The following is a 24,121-nucleotide window of genomic DNA, read 5'->3' as shown; positions in this document are numbered from 1 at the left end:
GTAACATCAAGTTATGGCAGGCGAGTTAAGGTGGGGTGCCCTGGTGCAAGAAGACAGTATGGTACTCGCCACACCCACTAAAGTCATCACAGTGGTGCATTGGCCGGGAATGGCAGCTTCTGCATTAGTGGATCAGGGATCCCGACCCAGGTCAAAGCAGACATGCAGGCGCTGGCAGTAGCTCACGCGGAGCTTCTAATGCAAGCCATTCAGGCAATAAGACAGGTGCTGGAGATACAGCAGCTGCAGGGGGCCCACCAGCAGGAGTGGATGGAACGTAATGCCACCCTGTTTAAGATGCTGTGAATGACACAGGACGATGATCCTGAGGCCTACATAGAGGCATTTGAGAAAACAGCTCTTCATACAGGGTTAGACTGCACCCAGTGGGCCCACCAGTTGGATGCTCTCATGGTAGATCAAGCCCAAGCAACCTATCGAACCCTGTCGAGGGAGGACGCCCGAAACTACGACATGGTGAAGGCTTCAATCCTATACTGGCTCGAGATTTCCCCAGAGAGCCACAGGCAGGCATTTTGAGCCTGGAAATCCAGAGAAGTTAAGAGGCCTTGCAGTCTGCTACAACACCTGCAAGATGCTCTCAATAAATGGCTTCCCACAGGCTGGTTTGACCAGGAGGGTGTCATAGATCAGGTCCTGTTGGAGCAATTCCTCTGGGACTTGGAGGAGGATACCCAGGTGTGGGTAAGGAGGCACCAACCCTGGTCCAGTGTGGAAGTCCTCCACCTCGCAGAAGCTTTCATCAGCTCGGAGAATGAGCATGGTTGGGGGTGAGACCTCTGTTCCCCAATAAGGAGCTCAGCTAGGGAAGGAGAGAGGTAAATAGGTCTGCAGAAGGGAACATTGAGGGATGTGGTCAAGCTGGACATATTGCAAGGGAATGCAGACTGGGCTTTAGTGACCTGGGTCCTGGTTTGGCTACATCCACCCTGCCCCAAAAAAGGGCAAAGGAAGGGGATCGAGGTAAGCCCATGGACTGCAGCTTTGGTTCTACTGCACGAGGTAGGCTGGAACCGTCCAGTCGTGACAGCCTGGATTGGGGATCGGGCAGTAAGGGCGACCCTGGACACGGGATGCTCACAGTCCCTCCTCCATGCGGATTTGGCCCCATGAACCAAAGTAAAAGAAGCCGGACAGTTGGTAACGACCTGCATCTTAGCTGACAAGATGTGCTTTCGGAGCTGCTACCTCCCCTTGAAGGTAATGGAATTCAGAGGCAAACTATGAGTCGACTTGGCCCCAGCGCTGACCTGTGAGATAATCTTGGGCCGAGAACAGAGGCCATTTTACACGGTACTTGAGCATGTGTGAGCAACCGAGGAGAGAAAGCAACTAAGAAGAGGGGAAGGCTGGGCTGAGGAAACCGCCCCCCTACTCCCCGCCCCCACAGAGTGAAGCTGTATTGATATGGAGCAGGTGGCCAGCACTGCACAGTTCTGCCAGGCTCAACAGGAAGACCCAGAGCTCAAACGGCTAGGGACAGATGACCCAGGAGAGGGGATGTCCAGAAGCCACTCCAGCTTTGAGGTAATAGGGGGGCTACTATACCGGTTCCAGAGGGGTCAGGAGGGGATGGCGGAAAGGTGTCAGCGAGTGCTTCCATCTTTGCTTTGCAGACAAATTTGGAAATTGGCACACAATTCCCCACTAGGCAGTCATTTAGGGCATACCAAAACCCGGGAGAGACTAGTTGGGGACTATTTTTGGTCACGTCTACAAGATGACATAGAGAGATGGGCAGCAGCCTGCCCAGAGTGCCAGAGAGCCCAGGAATGGAGACCATAGAGGGCACCCTTGCGACCCTTGTCCATAATTGAGACACAGTTCTCCCACGTAGCACTCAACATTGTGGGGCCCCTACCAAAGTCTCACAGAAGATACCAATATGTGTTAGTCCTAGTGGATTATGCCACAAGGTTCCCGGAGGCAGTTCCACTTAAGTCTATTATGGCTACTCGCGTGGTGGAAAAGCTCCTAAAATGGATCGCTAGGGCAGGAATCCCATGCAAAATACTCACTGACCAGGGGACAAATTTTGTCGGCTGTGATGAAGGTTCTCTGTAGCACCCCCAGCATCACCCACCTGAGAACATCAGTTTATCACCCCCAGACAAATGGCTTAGTCGAAAGGCTAAACAGGACCATCAAAAGGATGCTCCGACAGCGCACACAGGAGGACCCCCATAGATGGGATACCATATTGACCCTGCTACTGTTTGCCCTAAGAGATGTACCCCACGAGTCATTGCAGTTCTCACCTTTCCAGTTAGTATATGGGCACAGTCCCAGGCGTCTGTTACAGATTGTCCAGGAGGAATGGGAGAGGCAAGTGGGGCCCGGAATAGTAGCTGAAAGGTATGGACAGCAGCTACAAGACCAGATCAACAAGGCTCACCAGATTGCTTGCCAGAATCTGCAAGTCATGCAAGAACAACAGGAGACCCAGTATAATAGAAGAATGAAACCCAGAACAGTCTCACTTCCAGTGTCAACAAGTAAACACCTTGCAATGCGGCAAGGACCATTTAAGGTGATCCGCCAGGTAGGCCCAGTAGATTATGAAGTGCTCAAGACCGGACACCATCGCAAGTATCAAATTTACCATGTAAACCTCCTCAAGGCTGGCTGGCACAAAAAGAGGAGACAGTAGAGGAGCTGGGACCCCCTGCCTAGAGTTAGGGAGATCCAACTGAAGGGGCAAGTGCAGCTAGGGAAAGATTTGGATACCAATCAATGATGGGAACTGGAGGAGGTGATAGAAGCTTTCCGGAACATGTTCCAAAAAACCCCAGGGTGAGTGCAGAGAATTGAGCATGAGACCAGGACACTGCCCAGCGCACTAGTCAGGGAGAGATGGAGGCCTATACCCCAATGATGGCAACGGGAAGTACTACAAGAGATTGAAGAGATGAGGAAGCAGGGAATTATCCAGCCGTCCTGAAGCCCATGGAGCAGTCCAGTCATACTAGTGGCTAAACCTGATGAATCACTCCACTTGTGCATTGACTTTCAAAAGTTAAATACATTAGTGACCTTCGTCGCATTCCCCATGCTTCATACTGCCCACCTCATTGAGAGAATCGGGGAAGCCAGATACATATCCACCATCGACCTAGCCAAAAGCTACTGGCAAATCCCAATGCGAGCCACAGACTGTGCCAAAACCACTTCTGGAACCCGCTGGGGTCTTTTTGAAATCGTACAAACAGGCTGTACGTTGGGCTGAATGGAGCGGCGGCCACCTTTCAGAGGCTTATGGACACCCTGTTGGCACATGTGACATATGCAGAGCTTATATTGATGACATCTTCATCTTCACCTCAGATTGGCCCCAGCATCTCAAGGCCCTGAGAGCAGTTTTGGGAGAGCTTCAAACAGCTGGGTTGACCTCCAATCCAAAAAAACATAAACTGGCAGGTACAGAAACTAAGTACTTGGGGTTTTGTGTAGGATGGGGAACCATCCGACCCCTGGGGACAAGGTGGAGGCAATATGTTGATCTGAAGAACCACGCAACCGTTGGCAACTCCATTCCTGCTTGAGGCTCATCAACTATTATCAGAGACTTGTACCGCACTTTGAGGAACTCACTGCACCCCTCACACATGCCCTTAAAGGGAGGTCATCAGGGATGCTAAAGTGGATGTCTGAGATGAAAAGAAGCTTCAAGGATCTGAAGGAGACTATGTGCCACAATGTGGTGGTACATACTCCTGACTTCTCCGCCCCTTTTATTTTGCAGGCGGATGCATCCAACAGTGCCCTAGGGGCTGTGCTACTGCAAAGTAGAGGCTAGTCTTCGCAAGCTGCAAACTCAGCTAAGCCAGAACCAGGTACGCCACAAGAAGAGAGAGGGTGCCTAGCAATACGTTGGGCAATAGAATATTTTAAATATTATTTGATGGCCCGGGAGTTCCTGGTGGTGATGGACCACGCCCCACTGCAGTGGTTAACCAAAACAAAAAGTGAAAATACCCGCATTACCCACTGGGCACTGGCTCTTCAACCTTTCAAGTTCATGGTAATGCACCACCCCGGCAAGGATAATCTAGTGGCAGATTTTCTCTCTAGATGTTTCAGCTCGGAGCAGCCAGCCGAGGAGGAACATCAAGCAAATGAAAAAGAACATCAGGCTATTCGGGAGGCCATACAAGAGGTCCAGACACCACAAGGCAGCTTAAGTGGGGAGGTCTGTGGTGGTGAGAAGCCCCCACAGGCTCCAATGGGGCTGCAGAAGACCCTGAGAGCCAATTGTGTGGGACAAACAGGCCCCCCTCACCCTGGAAAGCTTACCTTTGGGAGCACAGCCGGTACCAGAGCTGCGGCCACACGAACCAGCATTATGCTGGCTCTTCAAACAGCTGCTCCTGGGGCAGGGGAGCACTGAGCCAATGGCAGTGGTGGGAGACGCCGCTGTGGGAAAATTTAAAAACCCCACCAGAAGCCAGCAGGGGGAGAGGAGGGAGAGAGAGCCAGTGGGGAGCACGCCAGGCGTGGTGTGACTCCTGCAGCTGGCAGGAGCATTGATGCAGGCGTGGAGCCTGCATCAGGGTAGGGAGAACAGTGTTCCTGAATTAGGCTGGGGAGGATCCATACCCCGCCCCCCCCCCCATTGACCTATATTTCGCAGCTGATAAACAGCATCTCTCTCTGGGAAGAAAGAGGGAAGCCAGACAATGAGAACCCAGCCCTCTGGCACCAGGGTCTGGGGCTTCAGCTGTTGTAACATCCAGGCAAACCTACTGGAGCCAAAGTCAACGCCTGATCCCTTAGCAGAGGGACTCACAGGGCGGCGGAACTACACAAGCAACACCCAAGCAGTTAGCGAGTAGACGGGGTGTAGAGGAGGCGGGGCCCCAAGGAACATCACGGCATGAATGCAAGTACCTCTGTCACCAGGTCCCCCAAGAAGAGGAACACCACTGAACCCTTTCTTTTTCCCAGTAACATCAAGCTGTGGCAGGAGATTTGAGGGGGGGTGCCCCAGTACAAGAAGACAGTATGGTAGTCGCCACGCCCACTAAAGTCATCACATCAAGGTACCAGGCTCGGCTCATGAACACTGCAATGCTGAGGCAGATGGAGTGTTCCATAAGAGCGCAGGAGATCCCTGCTGCTTCCCCCTGGCTCTGTCATTGGCTGCGGGGGGACCCTGGCTTCTCCCCCAGACCCAGGAGGCATCAATTGCTGAGCCAGGGGGCAGCATCCCCTGCACACTCCATAGTGGACCGGACTGGAAGTGCTCCCGTGGGATGCTCCATCTGCCCCACCATCTCAGCATTCATGATCCGCCTGGTACCTTAAAGTGTGTAGAAAAAACATCTAAAGCTGTGTCTACGGCCAAATCATTGAATCTCTCCGAATAAATTCAGAGCATTCCGATTCAATTTGGAGAGATTAAAGGGTCTCCTGATTTGATTCAGATTCAGAGATTCAGCCACTGAATCAAGCTGAATCTCCACCAGATCGAATCAACAACTGAAGCCCTAGTATTTAGATATCAGAGAGATGAGAAGCTTCAAAAAAATATGCCTCCCCCCTTGCCCAAAAGCAGGAAATGTGAAAAAGCTTAGAATACAGGGTAACCCTAACCATTCTGCTGCACGATTGGCTGAGGAGCTGTGAAGCATAGGCTCAGTGACATTCTGTACCTCCTATATGTGTTGAGTCCCACATCGGTTCTGTACATGACACCACAGAGGGGAGCATGAGAGATGGGGGCCCCCACCTCCACATGTAGAGCACACACTTGTTCAGGGACTTGCATAGCAAATCAGGGCTGCAACAGACACAGAACTATCTTGCTGCAAGTTTTTGATTCTCACCCTCGTAACCCCTCCATTATTCTCTATTCGTACCCATTTATTGTATGGAGGCAGATGGGACTGAATTTCATCCACACGTGTACAATACCTCTGAAGCAAGAACATCACCATAATTAAAAAAACCTCAGAGCCTACTCAAGCTCTTGCAAGCACTGACCTTCATGTGCCAAAAATACAACTTAAGAGTTTTTTAAAGGAATATTAAAGTGATCTTCACCCTTTTCTTAACACACACACACACCCACACGCACACACCCATAACAGAAGAAAAATTCTTTGACAGACAGCAAAATAATTCTCCACCAACTTTTCCTCCAGTTTTTTTCCTACATATTTAGTATACTTATCAAGTATAATTAATTGGAGTGCCATACTGTCTCTGAAAGGCCCATGTCATGATGGATGTTTCACCCTCAAGACTGTCTGGAGCCAGAAGTACCAGATCAGTGTCCTGTCATATTTTGCGAACACAGGTATAAAGAGCACTTCACAGAGCCCTCCAGTTCTTGCCATTCAGAACAATGGAATGCACCTTACAGCTTAGTTAGTCTAGCAGGATAATATTACATTAACCCAGGCTTGAAAACAGTACATAGACATGTCACTCACCTCCAGCAATTGAGCCCAAAGTGAACCTGTAAGCAGACTCAGCTATCTGGAGCCAGATAGACCTCCCCATATCTCCATAAGATTGCTATGGGAAAAAAGACAGATATGAGCATTTGAAAGTCCTGTGGGAAAAAATCAAGGAGCCTATAAATTAGCTTCTGTAAAGTTAAAGGAAGAATTTGCTATAAAATGGCAGCTCTAAGACAAAAAGAAAAAGTACTGAGTAACTTCATTTGGAATAACAGGCAGCATTTTCAAATAAAACTTACATATAATACTACCTTTCCAGTATTCCTTGTCTGAACAAACCAAGTGCACTTGAAAAGTGTTTTACTGATGGGAAAAACAGATTACATAAACAAAATGCAAAATCATCTTTGCTATGTTTCTTTCTGACCCTATGAGGTGCTAAGCATTCTCAATTTCTCCCAGCTTCAACAGAACCTGAAACCTAAATACCTCAAAGGCAGAGCTGAGCTGAATAAACAAAATCTTATGCTAACTTTACTGCCAAACTGTAAAGTGAAATACCTATTGCAATGCAGCATGGATTGGCAATGTATATATCCCTACTGGCATTGGTATTATGTTGCATATATAGAAATCTGAAGTGTATATATTCTGTTATATTTTCCTTTATTTGACTTTATTAAATGTTAAATGAATGGAACAGAGCCAAATTTAAAGAGAATACAGCTATGACATAGTCCAAGTACAAGTGTACCCACTAATTTACTTACTTTATTATGGGGGATTTTAAAAGTTGCTTTGTGCAAACTATCCCAACAACAACACTTTTTACTGCTGGGCCCCTAATCAATACTAACATAAGGGAGGCGTAGCTTTGAGTCAAAAAGAGGGTGGATCTTCATTGGATTTTAATATAAATTACACAGCAGATGTTCACTGAACATACCCATTATGTCTTAGATCTTGCATTGCATGGGTTGCTGCTAGATTGCTTCACTGAATTTAATAGAGCTTCATGCTGCTCATAAATGACACAATGCAGGAGAAACATGTATGAGATTAAGAAAAGTTTAATGATTTTTAAATATAATTAAAAAACCCCTTTTACCTAGGCTCTCTCTCATTTTAAATAAATAAATAAATAAGGCTAAAACATGGCCATCAAGTTTCTTCTCCAAAGCGATCTACTGGAACACAAACTAAAAGAGAACAGGCAAAAACATAATGAAGGCAGCACAAAATGTTTTTTTTTTTACTAATGTAGCGTTTTTAAAGCATAAAAATATAACCAAAGGTATTTCTTCTGATGTAACATGAGCAGTATATTCAGTATATTTTCTCTATAGGGACAATGGGAAAGAAAGTGGATAAATCTGGAGAATTTTCCCAATAATCCAAGAAGTACTAAGTTAAATGTTCAAGACTGAAAAAATACCACCAGCACCAACATACAGGTGTCTCGAGATTCATGCTGATGAAAGATACCCACTGTAGTGAATGCCAAAAAGTTATGGAAAAGAGCTAGTTCTTTCAACTCTTAACAGTTTCCTCCTGTTCTTAGCATGCCTACTTCTTTTTAGCCTTTTAAAGAGGTTTTCTTCCCTGAGAGCTTCATAGAGCTCCCATCAAAACCAAAGCATTATACTAAGACTTAAATCCTAATGAATACATCACTGGATGGTAAACTCAAATTCTTGTGAAGAAAATGCCACTTTTATCCCATTAAATGAATATTCACTATAGTTTGTGATCCACTTGTACGTTCAGATGGATATGTAAATGAGTATAATTAATGCTATAGCTTTCAGATCATGAATATTTATAAACAGAAAATTACTGTAGCTGTCATCCAAATGTAACCACCATGATATTCAGCTGCTAAGTTTAAAAAAAAAATCTTCTATGATGATAAAACCCATCAGCAAACATGGCTGAAAGGTGACTCATATTCATTCATGCAAAGTCTATAGAAACAGATAGAGACTTATGTTACTGTTCCCATTTTTCAGGGGAGAAGAGGGGGAGAGAGTCCACTTCCCCTTCCAATCATAGCTCCCTTGGCACAATAGCCTAATCCAATAAGAAAAGTCTTCTTTCTCTTGTCTAAGATACTTATTCAGTGTTACGCTGTGGAAGATAAACTAAGTAAGAAGTCTAGAAGTGGAAAATCTACCATATTTTCTTACATACAACATGCACCTCCCCCCCAGTATTCAGCAAAATTGGGATGCAAGTTTTAAGTAGGGAAGCAATTTTCCTCACTATATAAAAGAAGCAAGCCTGGAGACACTGTTTATGTCATGCAGTGGTCCTATGATAACCCTTTCACAGCCATAGCTATTGACCAAGCACTGTTGTGCCCAAAAGCAGCAACTGATCTACTGTCAGTATTTTGATGACGTTTGTGATACTGACACAATACTTTATTTATAAACCACTACTTATACAAGTACAATTCAGAGTAAAATACTAACAGTCTTGCTCCTGCCCTTGCAAGGATCTGAGGCCTAACCTTGTATAGCACGTAGAAGCAGCACGATATCCCAGGAAACAGTCTGGATGATACAGTGAGCACTAGGAACTTACTGGAGCCATTCTTTCTGGACCCTCAATATTTCCAGGAAGACTTACTTTATGTCACATAATCAGCCATAACTCTAGAAAAATCTCCCCTACCCCCATATATTCTGCTTTCCAAAAACAAGGTGCATCTTTTATTTGGGGGTAGTGTGCTGTGCATGAGAAAATATAGTAAATACAGTCTCCTTCTGCCAGTGTAGGATTGTTCTCAAGAAAACCAAGAAAAGGAAATGACTACTCTTTGTAAAGAGCATTTAGAAAACAATAATAGCCAGAATAAAGACATAGAATAGGCTGGAAGAAAGCCTTACTCCATGAGTAGAAGGGTTAAAGGAGAATATATTTTATGCCAAGACCATATCAGGAAAGGGAGACAAAAGGGGGCAAGGTAGTAGAAATGGACTACTACTAGGCGGGTGCGTGGTTTTTTTGCCAAACTCCTTTTTCAAACTGGGGTGTGCGTGCTACTTTAAAGGAGTCGCCTGAAAGACGACTAGCAGGTGGCAAAGGGGCTAATGAGAGACTCGCCTGACGGAAAGAGGCTGGAGCTAGATAAGTCCAGAGTCTGAACCAGTCATGCACTTTCTCTCTCCAGCAAACATGAAGTAAGGAGCTTCTGGCAGCAGAGCTCCTGAAGGGACATGGATTTAGCTAAACAACTCTATAAGCCTGGGAACAGAGGCAAGCTCCCTGGGCAAAGAAAGACTGGGTTTTACAGGCAAGTGGCCTTTGTTTTATGTTGAACCCCTAGTAAGAACAACGTGCGGCAGGAAAGCAACTAAGGGAATGGTGCGATAGAGACTTAGCCACGCAGGAGTCACTTGGCCACCAGGCAGGATCACAGCTGCCCTTGGGCAAGAACCTGCCACACAAACAGCTGGAAGCTACAAAAATCATTCTGTCTAATGAAAAAAGCATTCTAAAACATTCTGTATGATGGGAAACACCATGAAGATACTAATGAAAACCAAAATTCAAAGCTGCACCTTAAAAATGTAATTTCATATTGTTGACCAGTACTTTTCAAAGTTTTCATTTTCACCCGTCCAGACAAGTATCTGTCTAGCGTCTAGAAGAGAGGAAAATATTGAACAGATTGATTCAGAAATCTATGAAACAGCTAGTTACTGATCAAATATTTTTGGACACCTACTTCATTAGCCTAAGTATGTGTGTACTTAAAAGAATGTGACAGAGCAGTCAAGGAGAAACACACCAGAAACTGAGCATGGAGAGCCTATTCAACCCACCAAAATATACAACAAGTCACAGAGTTCATGTACAGAATTTCATTACATTTTATGCTGTTCAAGACTTTATAATAACCCCTGTGGGACCACACCTGAGTCACAGCAGCTCAGTAGATTTAAGATTTCTTCAACAATGCAAGACTTAGACTCCAAATTTTCTGTGATTTCCTTGCCAGCTACCCTTGGGAATTTCTCTCTTTTCCAATTACACAGCCTTACAGACTGTTTTTAGTCTTTGCTGTACCTGCTTTTTCCTCAGACCTCAAGAAGAATGAATTGTATTTGAAAGTTTGCCTAAGTCGGTGATTCTCAACCATGGTGCTGCAAGAACCTTGCAACACCAGCACCACCATGACAAGGTTATACTATCCCATGTGCCTCTGTTTTCATGGGGCATGTTGGAGCTAAACTAAGAAGCGGCTACAGCAGAAAGGCATAGCTGCCTGTATCAAGCAGGCAAGTGTGCCACTTCTGCTACAGCTCTTCCTGATTCTGCTCCAACATGCCTCCTCAAAACAGAGGCATGCAGGGCAGCTCTACTTCATGAAGTAGCATTTATCCCCAGGCAGAACTGTCCCATACACCTCAATTTTCAGGAGAAACAGCAGAGGTGCACTAGAAAGAGCTGTGACAAAAATGGAATATGTAATGTAATGCAGGCAGGTGCAGCTTTCTGCTGCAACCGCTTCTCAGTTGAGCTCTGACATACCCCTTGGAAACAGAAGCATACTGGATGGTTCCATTTGCCCTGTGTGCCTCTGTTTCTGGGAGACACCATGCACGGCTGGACCAGCAAGGGTTGTGGCAAGAGTATAAACTCCTGCCACAGCTGCTTCCCAATCTGACTCTGCAGGTGGTGCACAGTGTGGTGGGGTGAATATAATTACAATGTCAAATCAAATACTACATACTAAGTACTAAGTAAAATGTTTATATTACAACATGAATGATATATTTAATTAGTTTTTAAAATGAAATACTCCTAAGTTTCAAAAAGTTTTGGTGGAGTGCTTTGAGTCTAAAAAGGTTGTTAGTCACTGGTCTAAATGTATCCCAACCATGCAATTGGTCCAGTAAAAGATATCACCCACAAAAATCTTTGCCTCTTGTATATTTCCTAGACCATCAGGGCTACAACATCACTCCAACAGTATCTTAGACTTCCAGAGTCTCTCTTGTGGATGTAATTGCTCATAGGGATTTCAGATGCACATGGCTTTTAATCAAAGTGAGCTAAAAGAGGCAAGGGGCTTTCTAAAATCCTTGATATTTCCAAAAGTTAAGAGATTTCTGAAAAGTTCTTTTTCCTGTTTCCACCCCCACCCCTCCAAGAGATAGCAAATCACATGGCCATTAGACTAACAGACACTCAGAATATAGGTTTGCATCCTGGAGAAGCAGCTAATAAAAAAAAAAATTTGTCACTGGAACGTGTATCTGAAATCATTTCTTTTTCACTTGACAGCACCCGCCTCATATGTATTCAGTATCTAACCTGGACACTAAAGAGTCTTCTAATATATTCTTCTCAATTCACAAGACTGGTTCTATCTATACCAGCAAACACAGAAAACCCAAATCATTGTTCCAAAAGCAGCTAACTTGATGTAAGCCATGTGGTAAATAAAACTCAGACATACCTTCCTGAAAGGCTTACTTTAGATGGTACAGCTTTACATGGAAATAAGTTTATTAAGATTTTATAGACTGAAAGCATAAATAAAGGAATCTACACCAATAACATAATCAGGTGCTGCATCCTTTCCTTTGTTTTTTCATAACTGAATTTGGGGCCAATTATATAACCACATAACCTGTCACATACGCCTTTCTGAATTTTCAATGCAACTCTTTCAGTTGCCTGTTTTCACTGCAGTGTTAACTTGAGTGTTGATAGCTCAAGCTAATGGCTCCTGATTTAGGTTAGTCATACTGAAAAACATTCTAGCTGCATAATGTATTTGTAGAAGCAGCAGAATCCCACTGTATTATTTGCTCTAGCTTTGGCAACACTTGAGCTTCAACTAAATCCTGGTTCAGGCCAGTTAGCTCAATTTTGAATTGTCATTTAATTACAGCTAGAGATGTATATGCACATGGGGACAACACTTGAGAAATATCTTGACATAAGAACACAATGAAGAATCTCAGAATGTGAGCTATCTTTTCTTTGGAATTTAAGAATCATATTTTTAATTAGCTTCCAACGACTGCTACTGAAAGCCTATTTCATTTAACATATACATCAACGCTTGTATATCAAAACTTAAGTTTCTAGCTCTCCCTGTTCTGAAAACTTTCAAGATATGAAACAAATGAATGTCTGAGCCTAACATGCTATATAGGACACCTACATTTAAGGTACGTGAAATTTCTATAAGAGCAAAGAAAGGCGTCAGATGGAGTAAAGAGTTAACATAATGTACTATATAGCTATGTTTACAAAATTATGGTAAAGGTTAATATGAAATTGAAAGAAATAAAACAAAGCTCTGAGATTTCCAGAAATGTTTTAAAGCATTAGCAGATATGTTTTTAAATGGTTTTAAGAGTAAAAAATCTAAGTACATGGTCTTTCAAATTACTGAGAATTTCCTTCGGTATAGAGCCCAAAATCTTGTCAGAAAACTATTCAATGAAAGACTTGTTTCACAAAGGGTATTTTTGCACCTTTTTTTTTTTTTTTAAACTTTCATCCTTCTAGGAATAGATTTCTGTACATGGTTATACAGAATCAGAGATTCTGGTCCGTATAAGAAGTCCTCCAGGAGAAAATAATGTTCCTTTTAATGAATATTCAGGAGTCTTACAAACACATTCACATAAGCATTTTTACAATTTATTATAGCTATTATTATTTCTACCTACCTGCCTCTGAAGTTCTGCTATGTTGTAAGGCAAGGCACCTTCCGCCAAAGGTGCTATTCTGTCAATATCTGCCAAAGTCAAGCGCCTTTAGGAAAGACCAAGAAAAATAAAACCATTGTTAGACAGAAAAACGAACAACTGCCTCTTTCCTTTGCCCCCTCCCCCATTAATATATCCCCCTAAATAGATTAGAAGCTACTATAGAGAAGTCCAGTCCTGGGAATTATGAACCTTTTCTACTTTTTTTGTCCATAAACGGGAGAAAAAAATTCAGCACTATCTAGGATTGAGTCCTTGGAACCTGGTAGCACAAGAACTGCATTTATTAAATGAGTAGCCATTCCATACCTCACCCATACCTCATAATGTATCTCACATGTGATACTCTACCCAAGACAGCCCCTCTACTTAAAGTTTATACTATCAGCATAATAATATGCTTTATGTTGTGATATACTAATTATCCTGTGACTAGTGAACATGTTGGATATTCATATTTATACTATGCAACACATATTCTGCTAATTATTAGTAGTGAAACACTACAAAATGAAACAGATCCATTTTGGGGTAAGTATACCATTATTACAGTAGAAATAATATAATTCTTACTATTAATAGAATTAAAATGATAGTTACAAAATTACCCTGTAGCACTGTATAAATCTGAAAGCTGGTAGAGGATATCAATTTCTAGCGGCGTAACCTGTCCAAATTTGATTGCAGACTGGGTAAATTCCTCTGGAAGCAGGAAGAAACAAGTTAACTGATTCTGGTTCAGTTTTCACTTCAAATATGCATTACTAATATTAAGAGCTATCATTGGACAGGCTATTCAGGAACAACTTCTAGAAAAGAAACAAAAGCAACCAAAATAGTACTAAATCTATTTCAAAATAGCAGTATGAAGCATAAAGTAAGACTAATCCCATTTATGGTAAGCAGTTCCCACTAAAGTCCACAGAAATTCTTATATAAGCAAGACCAGCAAGATTGGACACAATATTTGTAGTTCTTTTTGTAACAAAGCTACTGCAAAAGCAGATCATGATAGAACATGGTTTTAATTCGTCTGACAGCTGAACCAATCTTTTCAGGGTTTCTTCTTCCCACAGCACTCCTTTACCCAAGTCTGGGTGTAACTACCTATTGATATACTTGTTTTTGTAACATCATGATGCTCCTCTGCTCATTTAGCTGAATAGCATTCACATATTTTTTTTCAGAACAGAGAGTACACGAGTCATATTTGTGCAGCAACACCTAAAAAAATAGGCAAAAGCAGGCAGATATCACTGCATATTAGAAAATCTGGGTACATATCCCATGCTACCCTCTAAGAATAGAGAATGTTAAAGTACCCTAGGTGGTACAATTTACTCTGAAATGTTATACCGCATGCAAAAGTGGGAGTAAAAAGGACCAGATAACATTTTTTTTATCAGTGTTATGACCAACAGGTCTCTCCACCGAAGCAAATTACTGTTATAAAATGGCTACAGAGGGCCAATCAGCTCACGCCACTAAACAGAAACATGGTTAACTTTCAGCAATACTGTGTGGACAAAAATCCTATTTGCCACCAAATGGTTAGCAACTATTAAAACTGGGGAAATAACAGTTGCTGCAGTATCACAGAGGAACAACTAACAGGAAATGCGAAGCTTTTGATGACGGATTTTTAAGCTAAAATAATTTTTCCACATGCTGTATATTTTCAAAGGGTTTGTCCACAGAATACAATGCAGTGGCATGCTGAAATACTTTACTCGTGTACTGAAAGCAAGGTGGCTTGGGTTGAGTGCCACACTAATGTGACTAGTATAGCTTGCAGCTCAACAGGATGAATTAGTCTGGAAGAATACTGTTGTAATGTAACTGTACTACTTATGGTATGAGAGAGAGTTCAGGTATCTCCATATGGCATCCCTATGTCAAGGAGAAAACACATTAGAGCCATGCCCTCAAGCTATCAGGACCAGATAAAGCTTCTGCCCAAACCCTGAAAGCTCTACTCTATAATGACACAGCTGGAAATCCTTGCTGGCCTGTGAAATCCAAAACAATGCAGGAGAACTACATGCAGAATCAATATGAAAACACTGATAACAACACTAAACTTCAATGTTACAGTCACCTCTGACTAGCCTTGGACCATGCACAGTATCAAATATCGACTTTTATTGATCTGAAAATTAATAAAGAAATAGTAAATGTAGTTTACCTTTTGTGATTTCAGTATCTTTCCTTGTACCTGCTATAATACTGTATATTTTTCTAACAAGATCCATGTTATTCAGCAGGGCATTAAAAGCATTGAAATAGGAGAAGCTGACCTGGTGTGAAATACTTCCACCTGCTACCTTGAAAATAAAAAACGGAAAGATAAAACAAGCCCTAATATGAGTTCAGGTTTTTAATGAGACCTCTGCAACCCTTGGTCACCCAAAAACATATTTACTGCAAGCCAGTATCCACATCTTGTAAACATACAAAAAATAAAATACTTCTACCACTGCAAATTTTCATTTTTTTTAAGCAGTAGTAGGGATGAGGACATCATCAGATAGCCAATATATTAATGTCTTTGATTCAAAATGAACGATAGGAAACAACTAAAATCTTCAGAAAGCGATTACAGAATTAGACTGCTGTCTAACATTGTTAATAAAACATGACATAATTTCTTCAGTGGTGAAATTTATGCTAGTTTTATTTTAGGTAAAGGAATTAATTGTCTATAGTTAAGATGTGTTCATTTTAAATTGTAAGGTAATTACTCAGTACAAATTTTTACCAGGTTAAGACCTCCCCCCACCAAATAATTTAAATACATGTTTAACTTTAACCATGTAGTAGTCCCCATCAATTTCAGTGAGACTTCTCATGTGTTTAACAGCTTTGCCAAAATGGGGCCTTGAGTATTATGCCACAAAACACCCCCCCCCAACATCTTACACAGTAGCCCCATTAAAGGCTACCAGGGCTACATACAAATAAGATTTTGAAAAATCCAGTTCACCTTGTGTTTTTTATCATAAAACTATTGCAATTCAAGGTACAGTTAAGGCTTTACTTACAAAGAAATAAAACATTCAATTGCTAACAACAAATAATCTTGCTGCCTGTCACATAGAACAACTCTTTACTAATATTACTTCCACAAAATCACCAGTTTGTATACAAGTTCTCTCTCAGGAATGTCATTATATTACCAGCACTGCTAATAGAGAGGGAGATAAGGAGTTACAAGGTACAGAGACATAAAACAGAGCTCAGTTAAATTAAAGACATTTTTTCTTTACACTTACTGATACTAAGTTTTCTTCCACAAATGGAGTGAGCATGTGTGAACGAATGGTAACCATGATATCACTGAAGTCCAATCCAGTGATCGTTCCACTTTTATTTTTGTCTTTTATGGCAAAGGCTTGTCTTGCATGTTCTAACTGTAGCTCCTAAAATAAGATGATTAGAAGTAACATATTAGGAACTCATTCTCTTACACACACTGATTTCAGCTGCATCTCTAGGAGCATGTGTGCATTTTATGCAACTGAAATTACAAAAGAATCATAGAACCATAGAAAATTAGGGTCAGAAGGGACCCCAGGAGGTCATCTTATCCAACCTCCTGCTCAAACCACCACCATCCCCAGCTATATCATCCCAACCAAGGCTGTGTCTAGCTCGGTCTTAAAAAACTCCATGGATGGAGATTCAACAGTCTCTCTGGGTAGCCTGTTCCAGTGCTTTACTACCCTCCTAGTGAGAAAGTGTTACTGCCATTCAAATGCACGTGTATGCTCATTTTTATGTGCCTACCAGTGCTAAATAGAGGGAAATAATCACTTCCCTCAATCTGCTGGCAACACTCCTACTAATGCAGCCTAGTATGCCATTAGCCTTCTTGGCAATAAGGGCACACTGTTGGCTCATTCAATTTATTGTCCACTGTAACCCACAATAGTTTAATAAAACAAGAAAAATATTCCATCCCTGCCAACTCCAAATCAAACCTGTAATGTCTCCATACCACTTCTGCTTATCAAATACTCTTTTCTATGTTAGAAAAACCTGGCTGAATAGCCAACAAGTGTAGGCTTTGTTCAAAGAAAATGGGAAGCGCATTTCATATTTCAAGACCCAGTGCCATATCTGCCATCTCCTCATGGTTAAAATCAAAGGGCTGTTAGCAAAATATACTCAATGATCTCTCTCAACGCCAATCTCATGGATAGGTCATTTTATACTCTACTCAGAATTAAACACTACAATTTAATCTAGAGCTTCAAAACCTGGAAGACAGTTAAATCTTCAGAATATAGGTTGAGCATGCCACTGACAGAAGCACTTCTTAACAACTTGCCACAGAATTTTATGCCATTTAAAGTTATCTTGAAAAATAGTTTAATCTAAACACGCAGTAGTAACTTGCAGAGGACATTGGTCTGGGTCATGCTACTAACTTCTGTATCCAACAAACAAACAGATTCTCTCTTCTTCTAGTCAGGAATCATAAAGCATACCCTCATCTTCAGCTGTTAAGCAAGTACAGAACCAAATTAATGCTAAAGTTCTAAATCAAGAGCAATAAAAAATTAGGCACAATTTTGTGGCACACATCAACTGTACCAAGGCAGCTGGTTCCTTCCTAGATCTACTGTTATCATCCAGGCAAGCCTAAATTTAAACTGCAATGGGGTTGCCAGTATTGGGATTGGGATTTGGCTTGCTAAATTAGCTGAATATGCCACAGCCAAATCTACCTGAGTAGGTGGAAGAAAAGGGGGTAAAGGAGAATATACTCCTAACCCTGGGTCACTAGCATAATGAAGAAACCAGTCTACATTACGTCTCTTTGGCCCCTAAAGTCTTGTTTAAAGGAAGAGCAGAAGAGCAAGATAGAAGCTTAATGTAGTCCACATGGGAGCATCATTGGGAGAGAAAAAAGTCATCCATCACTGTTCTCTAGGCCCTCAATAACAATATAATTCATTGGCAATTTTGCCTGGGTCAGACAACGTCTACTGCTTGTGCTACCAATGCCTCAGGGTAATCAATATGAAAAGCTTAAGTTTAAGTTTTTCTCAAAGGGCATTGTAACTACAATAATTGTAAGAGATTGTATTAAACAGATTTCATTGCCCAATTTGCAATAGATCTTCCATACACACTGCTGACTTCAGAAACCTTCTTAATCAAATTATATTTTCAGTGCCTGAAGCATCTCTTTATTCTAAACTACAGCATAGGGATTTATGCCTCAAACAGTTTATTAATATCAGCTAACTCTGGAATTATGTTGCGTGTGAAATTCTAGCTAATATGAAAATGTATAGTAAGTATTAGGATAGAATTTACTGAATTAAAAGCAACATGAAGCAGTATAATAAAGTAGGAAGGTAAGCTACAAAGTAACAGCCAGTCAGAGTAACAGGCAGTCAGTACCCAGTCTCTCTCCCACTGAAATTAGCTTTATTCTTGCAGTAAAGCAAAAACATGATTAGAAACTCACAATTTAATTTGACACCAACAAGAAGGGGGCAGTTTAAAAGACAATGCAATTAATCCTACCTTTACACAGAACAGCAGATACAATTAAAATGCACAGCGTGCAGTACTTACAGAAATGGTACAGTACAGTGACAATTTAGTGGTGTTCCAATTAATTCAATATATAATAAAACTAACATTTAAGGTCATCTCTGTCACTCATGCTACAGTCAGATAGCCAACAGATAGAACAATAGATAGAACAATTTTTCACTGACAAAATAAACAACTGACCTGCAAAAACTGAGTGAACTCTGAGTAGTTAAGATGCTTCTTCCTGTTGTGTCCAAAGTGCAGTCGAATGAACTCACAGTCCCAATTGAAGGGGATATGATGATGAACAACTGTTTGTCCAAAAATGTCTTTGATATTTTCTTTAAAAGACAAAAGTCAATGAGTTGTAAGGCAAGACAGTGAACCTGAGATGTTGCTGGTAAAAAGCAGACCAGCAAAATTTAAAAAAAAAATTAAAAAAAAGTAAAAAAAATGTTTTAGTTCCTTTCACTGTATCTGCCAAGGTTTTCATTTGAAAACTGGTATAGGACCATCTGATACAGAACACATTACTTGGTGTATTACACTATAAAACCTGGATTGTTTTCATTTGCTTTTAATTAATAGGCAAGTTCTCTTGTGCACTATAAATAACTGCTATTTTTCAATCTGTATAAAAATAGTGGTTTTTCCCATCTCTACAAGAAATGAAATTAAGCTCTTTATCAAAAGCATGAATACCAAAATTGTCTCATACAACATTTGTCATACTAAGCATGGTTTGACAGAATTATTTCAGTCGCATTAACCAGAATATCTACTGAAGACATTTTAGACAATATCTCTTATAACTTTCATTAGTTCAATAGAATGTACCTTATTAAAAGGCTTCTCATGTTAAAAATATAGCCATGGCACAAAAGTAAATCCCATCATGTGATTGATAGTCTCAGTTACTAAGATATATTACTATAATTTAAGTAAGAGATGCTGCATTTTATATAAAGAAAAAAAATAATATATATTTTACGTATATTCGGACAGCTGAAATCCTGATGGCTTGTCCTATGACATATTTGTGTTTGGTAAACAAAGCCTGATCAATTTGGAAAAATGTGTATGGAACATGGGCCTCCTTCACATACATTACCATGACTGTATACACGTCTGCTTTGTTGGTACAAACAGGCAATTGAACAAATTTGGCTATTTATATACATAGCAGGAAGGGAGAAAAGAATGAAAATTCATAGAAGCTCAGAGTCTCAGATCAAATAATGTACAGGACTGGTTGTCTTCTATGTATCATTTTCTTCAGAATATACTACATATTATATATTTTAAAAAGGGAAACTTGTACTGCAAGATAGAAGATATAGAAGAACTTTGTAACTAATTTAACAGTCAAATATAGACTACATTGATAATGTCAAATTGCCTGGGTGCAGTGTGACAGGAAAGAACTGAAGAATGTGCTGAGAATGCTGAGTGATCAGAAATGTTTGTCCATATGCCTCCAACTACTTTAGATCAGGGGTTGTCCACCAGGGATACGCATAACCCCGGGGGTACTAAGGGAGTAAGCATGGGCAGGCAGGGACAGAATGCTGCCACACACTATCCCGTGCTGCCACACCCACCCAGCCAGATGCGGAAGGCGGGGGAAGCTTGCATGTGGCAGCTGCTGCCACTGAGTTCAGCCTCACACCCCATCCTTTCACCCCCCCAGCATCCGGGGGTACACTGATTCCAAAAGGTTGAAAATCCCTGCTTTAGATGTCTGGTCTCAAACATAAAATGAAAAGTGCAAAGCAAAGGGTACTCCTTTTCTCACATGGAATTATTCATATTATTTCTTTTATGCTAGGGCCTGTTCCTGACTCACTCATGTTTAGGCCAGACTAAAAAATTAAAATTGAGCACATCATGATGTTCCTTCAGCCTTTACACAATTCTTTGTTCCAGTGGTCCCCTACAGTCTACTTAGAATTCTGGGAATGAATTTCCTCCTTCATTAAATTCTTATAGGCATATTATACCTATCTGAGTACCTGACGAATATAAAAAGGCCTTGAATTCCCAAAGATTCAGTGAGATTTTAGGTGCTTAGATGCTTCTGAAATCCTACTGAGTGCCTAAATAGCTTTAAAAATCTGGCCAAAAATGGTTTAACTACTTTTGAAAATTCACAGTAACATCACCCATGTTTATTGTTTAGAACTATTAGAGAGACCTGAAAGTAGCTAGTACGTATTACATTTCTTACAGATCCAGTTTATCTAAGGCTGTGAACAGATGTAGTTTATTTACCAGAATCCAAGCTAACTAAATTGAAGGCAACCCCACAATACTTAGATTCTATACATGGAAAATTTATAAATTTGTTACAGTTATCTACATATAGAATCTAACTTTTCAGGGGTCATCTTAAATTCATGCCTCTCCTCCCCCCACCACTGCAGTGGGAAAAGCAGTGGGAGAGGACAGGTAGGGGAGGTAGACATTAGGGCTAGGGACAGACATTCAAAGAGCCCAAGCCTGAAATGATTCATTCTTTGTAGGTTAGTCTAAGCTGAACAGATTAAACTGATTAATAACTGGACAGACATTCTCTGTTAAACCAGGAAATGCAGGCACATGCCTGCAATGGCTCAAGCTAGAAGATGGGGGGCGCCAGAGCATGCCTGCCAGCCACTGCCAAAGGGGTGGAAAGAGATGTCCTTCAGGGTGCTCACCCCTCCCTGCTTGAGTGGAGGGGGCATGGCCAGGCATCAGCAGGGGCTAGCACAACACACAGGATGCCAGCCACCAGCACATGGGGGCGCAGAAGGGATGGGAAAGCTGCTGCCAGACTGAGGAGTGGGAATGGGGGAAAAGTCCTTTCTCTGAAGCAAGCATGTATTGAACACAGCAATTTCCAAAGCATACAACAGGGAACTACCAAAAACCTTTGCCTAGTAAAATACAGCATACACAACTCAGACTAACTTAAAATGTAAACCAGGAAGATAAACATTAGTCTTACTAATCCTGAGTGTAGTGTCTCTCTACACACAGGGGACTAACTTGCCTCTTCACCTGCCCCCCCCTTCGGGACACACTGTGGAATTAATCCCATCCCAAGCCAAAGAGACTTCAGCCAAACCCCCAGGGGTTCTGGGGCAGAGAGGGGAGAGGGAGGAATTAACTCCATCCCTGTCTGGATGCAGGCAAGCCATAGAGGTGCAGCTGAGGCTGGCAAACAGCAGCAAACCCCAGTGTTTGCCAGTGGAAGGGGTGGGGGGAAAGGGGAGAGGGGATGGAAGGAGGAATTTGCCTCGGGCCATGGCCAGCCAGCATCTGGCCACAGCCTGCCACTGCTTAGGCTAAAGAGCAGAGGGGAGCAGTCAACCCAGTTCACTGCAGCAGAGAACAGAGCTTTGCCTAACCCAGGGAGCATGCCAGGATGCTGGGTGAGTCTGATTTAATAAAAAACAGCAAGGGGTCTGGGACAGACACTGGATAAACTGGTTTGACCCAAATCAGTTAAGTCTGATACAGGCAGTCGTCAGCTTACAACATTTCGAGTTACAATGTTTCACACTTACAACATTTATAAATTGACACCCTGTTTCAACTTTATGGCATCAGTTTCGACTTTACAACGCTTGATCCAATGTGACGCCACGCCAATGAATAAATCTGCTGCATCGCTTATCTCCCTGGAGAACATCTGTCCAAACTGCCTTGTACACTTTCTTTAAGAAAGTAGACAAGACTCCAGAAAAGCCTGCAGCCAAGACTCCTGAGAAGACTCCTGCCAAGAATCCTTCAAAAAGTCCAACCAAGAGCCCCTCAAAAAGTCTAGCAAAGTCACCTCAAAGAAGTCCTTCCAAATCAATATGATTGCTATTTACAATATAAATATATTAATGTAGCTATATTACTCATCTATAATTGACCGAGTACAAAATTCTGGGGTATTTTTGGTGAAAATAGGGTATTGGGCCTTGGTTCAGGAACAAATCCCTCATTTATAACATTGTTTCTTATGAGAAAATTGGTTCCAAGTTACAACATTTCAACTTAAGACGTGGTTTTCAGGAGCCATTTGTGTCATAAGTCCGAGGACTGCCTGTACTACATTCAACCAGGTGTATCTCAAACTGGTTTTGGCCATTTTCAAACTGGTTTATGTGCACTGAATGTCTGTTCTGTTAAAGATTTAAACCAGTTTCTGATCACTTAAACTGGTTTCTGTGTAATGTCTGTGTAATGTCTGTCCCTTGCCTAAATGAACCCAGACCATGCAGCTTTAGCAGTTGCATCCTAACAGCTTATACAGATATCATTTCAGATCCATAAAACTAATATTTCTGTCTATACTCTTATTATTTTGTGCGGCATGGATTTAATTAGACTCAGCAGCCAAAGAACTCATTGGCACATACACCATGCTCTGTAAAGAATGATGGTGCAGATTGATTGATTGATTGATTTCATGTATAGCATTTAAGACACTCCATGTATGTTGGAAAATATAGATACAATCAATAGTTTGAGTTTTAACTGTAATGTTTAAAAAAATTAGGCAAACATCCCCAAAAAGGCACAGGCATCTGGTCTGAATTTTCTTCAGATAGACTAACTACATATGTCAAGGGTAGCAGTGATATTATCCAGCTTTTTTATGCGAAATGCAATGACCATCAGTTCAAATCTCTGCACAACTAAGTACAATAGTGAGGGAAGTCTCACTAGGATAGTGCAAGTAATGTTACTGTTTCACCATGGTCTTGAACCCAGGGCTTTGGTTGCTAGGAATGACTGCTCAGGCTGGTCTGCCACCTTCCCAGATGACTTTTCAGAACAGAGACAGCTGGTTGGAAAACTCCATGGCCACTCCCTGCCACCAGATTGGCTGGGAAGGGTCATCTGACTCTCCACTCCCTCCTATATATACTCCTGACCCAGAAAAGGAAGTATCTGGGCATGAATAGGCATTCACCCAGATTGCCTTGCTGTTCCTTATGGCTTATGATTCTATCTGTTCTCTGCTTGATCTCCTGGCTACTCAGCCTAGCTCCCTCTTGGTGTTCTGCCTGATCCTCCAGCTTCCAGACTTGGCTTCTTGAACTGATTTTCCACTTCCCTGGTACCTAGATACTGTGCACTGCTCCCAGCCCCGGTCACCTCACAGACCCGAAGGGAACCCCAGACCTGGCCACCCACAACCTGGCATGACCATTATGGCCACAGCCACATTAGTTACAGAATAGCAACATGCTGAAATTTCTTTTCTCTTGAATTCATTTCACCATAGTAGATACAGAGATGCTCATAACAAAGTATTTAGTGACAGAAATTGGTAAGAACAGCTAATGTGCAGGTATACATGCTCCTTTCTCTGAACAGACACCAGGAAATGCTCATAAATGAAGATAAACTGCAAATAATTCATATATCTGA

The 24,121-nt window shown here is 41.7% G+C and overlaps 1 protein-coding gene across 2 annotated transcripts in view; it reads right to left on the bottom strand.

Annotated features, from left to right (window-relative positions):
* The window catches only part of SLC25A12 (solute carrier family 25 member 12), an 84,767-nt gene that overhangs the window by 32,006 nt on the left and 28,640 nt on the right, over positions 1-24,121 (bottom strand). For both annotated transcript variants that reach the window (XM_090045479.1, XM_090045480.1), the window contains 6 exons: positions 18,914-19,053; positions 16,435-16,581; positions 15,348-15,486; positions 13,771-13,864; positions 13,124-13,208; positions 6,456-6,540 (listed from right to left, as the gene is read on the bottom strand). In XM_090045479.1, the coding sequence (XP_089901605.1) occupies positions 6,456-6,540; positions 13,124-13,208; positions 13,771-13,864; positions 15,348-15,486; positions 16,435-16,581; positions 18,914-19,053 (690 nt within the window). The remainder of the gene's footprint in view (positions 1-6,455; positions 6,541-13,123; positions 13,209-13,770; positions 13,865-15,347; positions 15,487-16,434; positions 16,582-18,913; positions 19,054-24,121) is intronic.

This window comes from Crocodylus siamensis, chromosome 4, assembly GCF_052110815.1.
Source record: "Crocodylus siamensis isolate JL-2025a chromosome 4, ASM5211081v1, whole genome shotgun sequence".
NCBI lineage: Eukaryota > Metazoa > Chordata > Crocodylia > Crocodylidae > Crocodylus > Crocodylus siamensis.
This window is presented reverse-complemented; position numbering and strand designations above follow the sequence as displayed.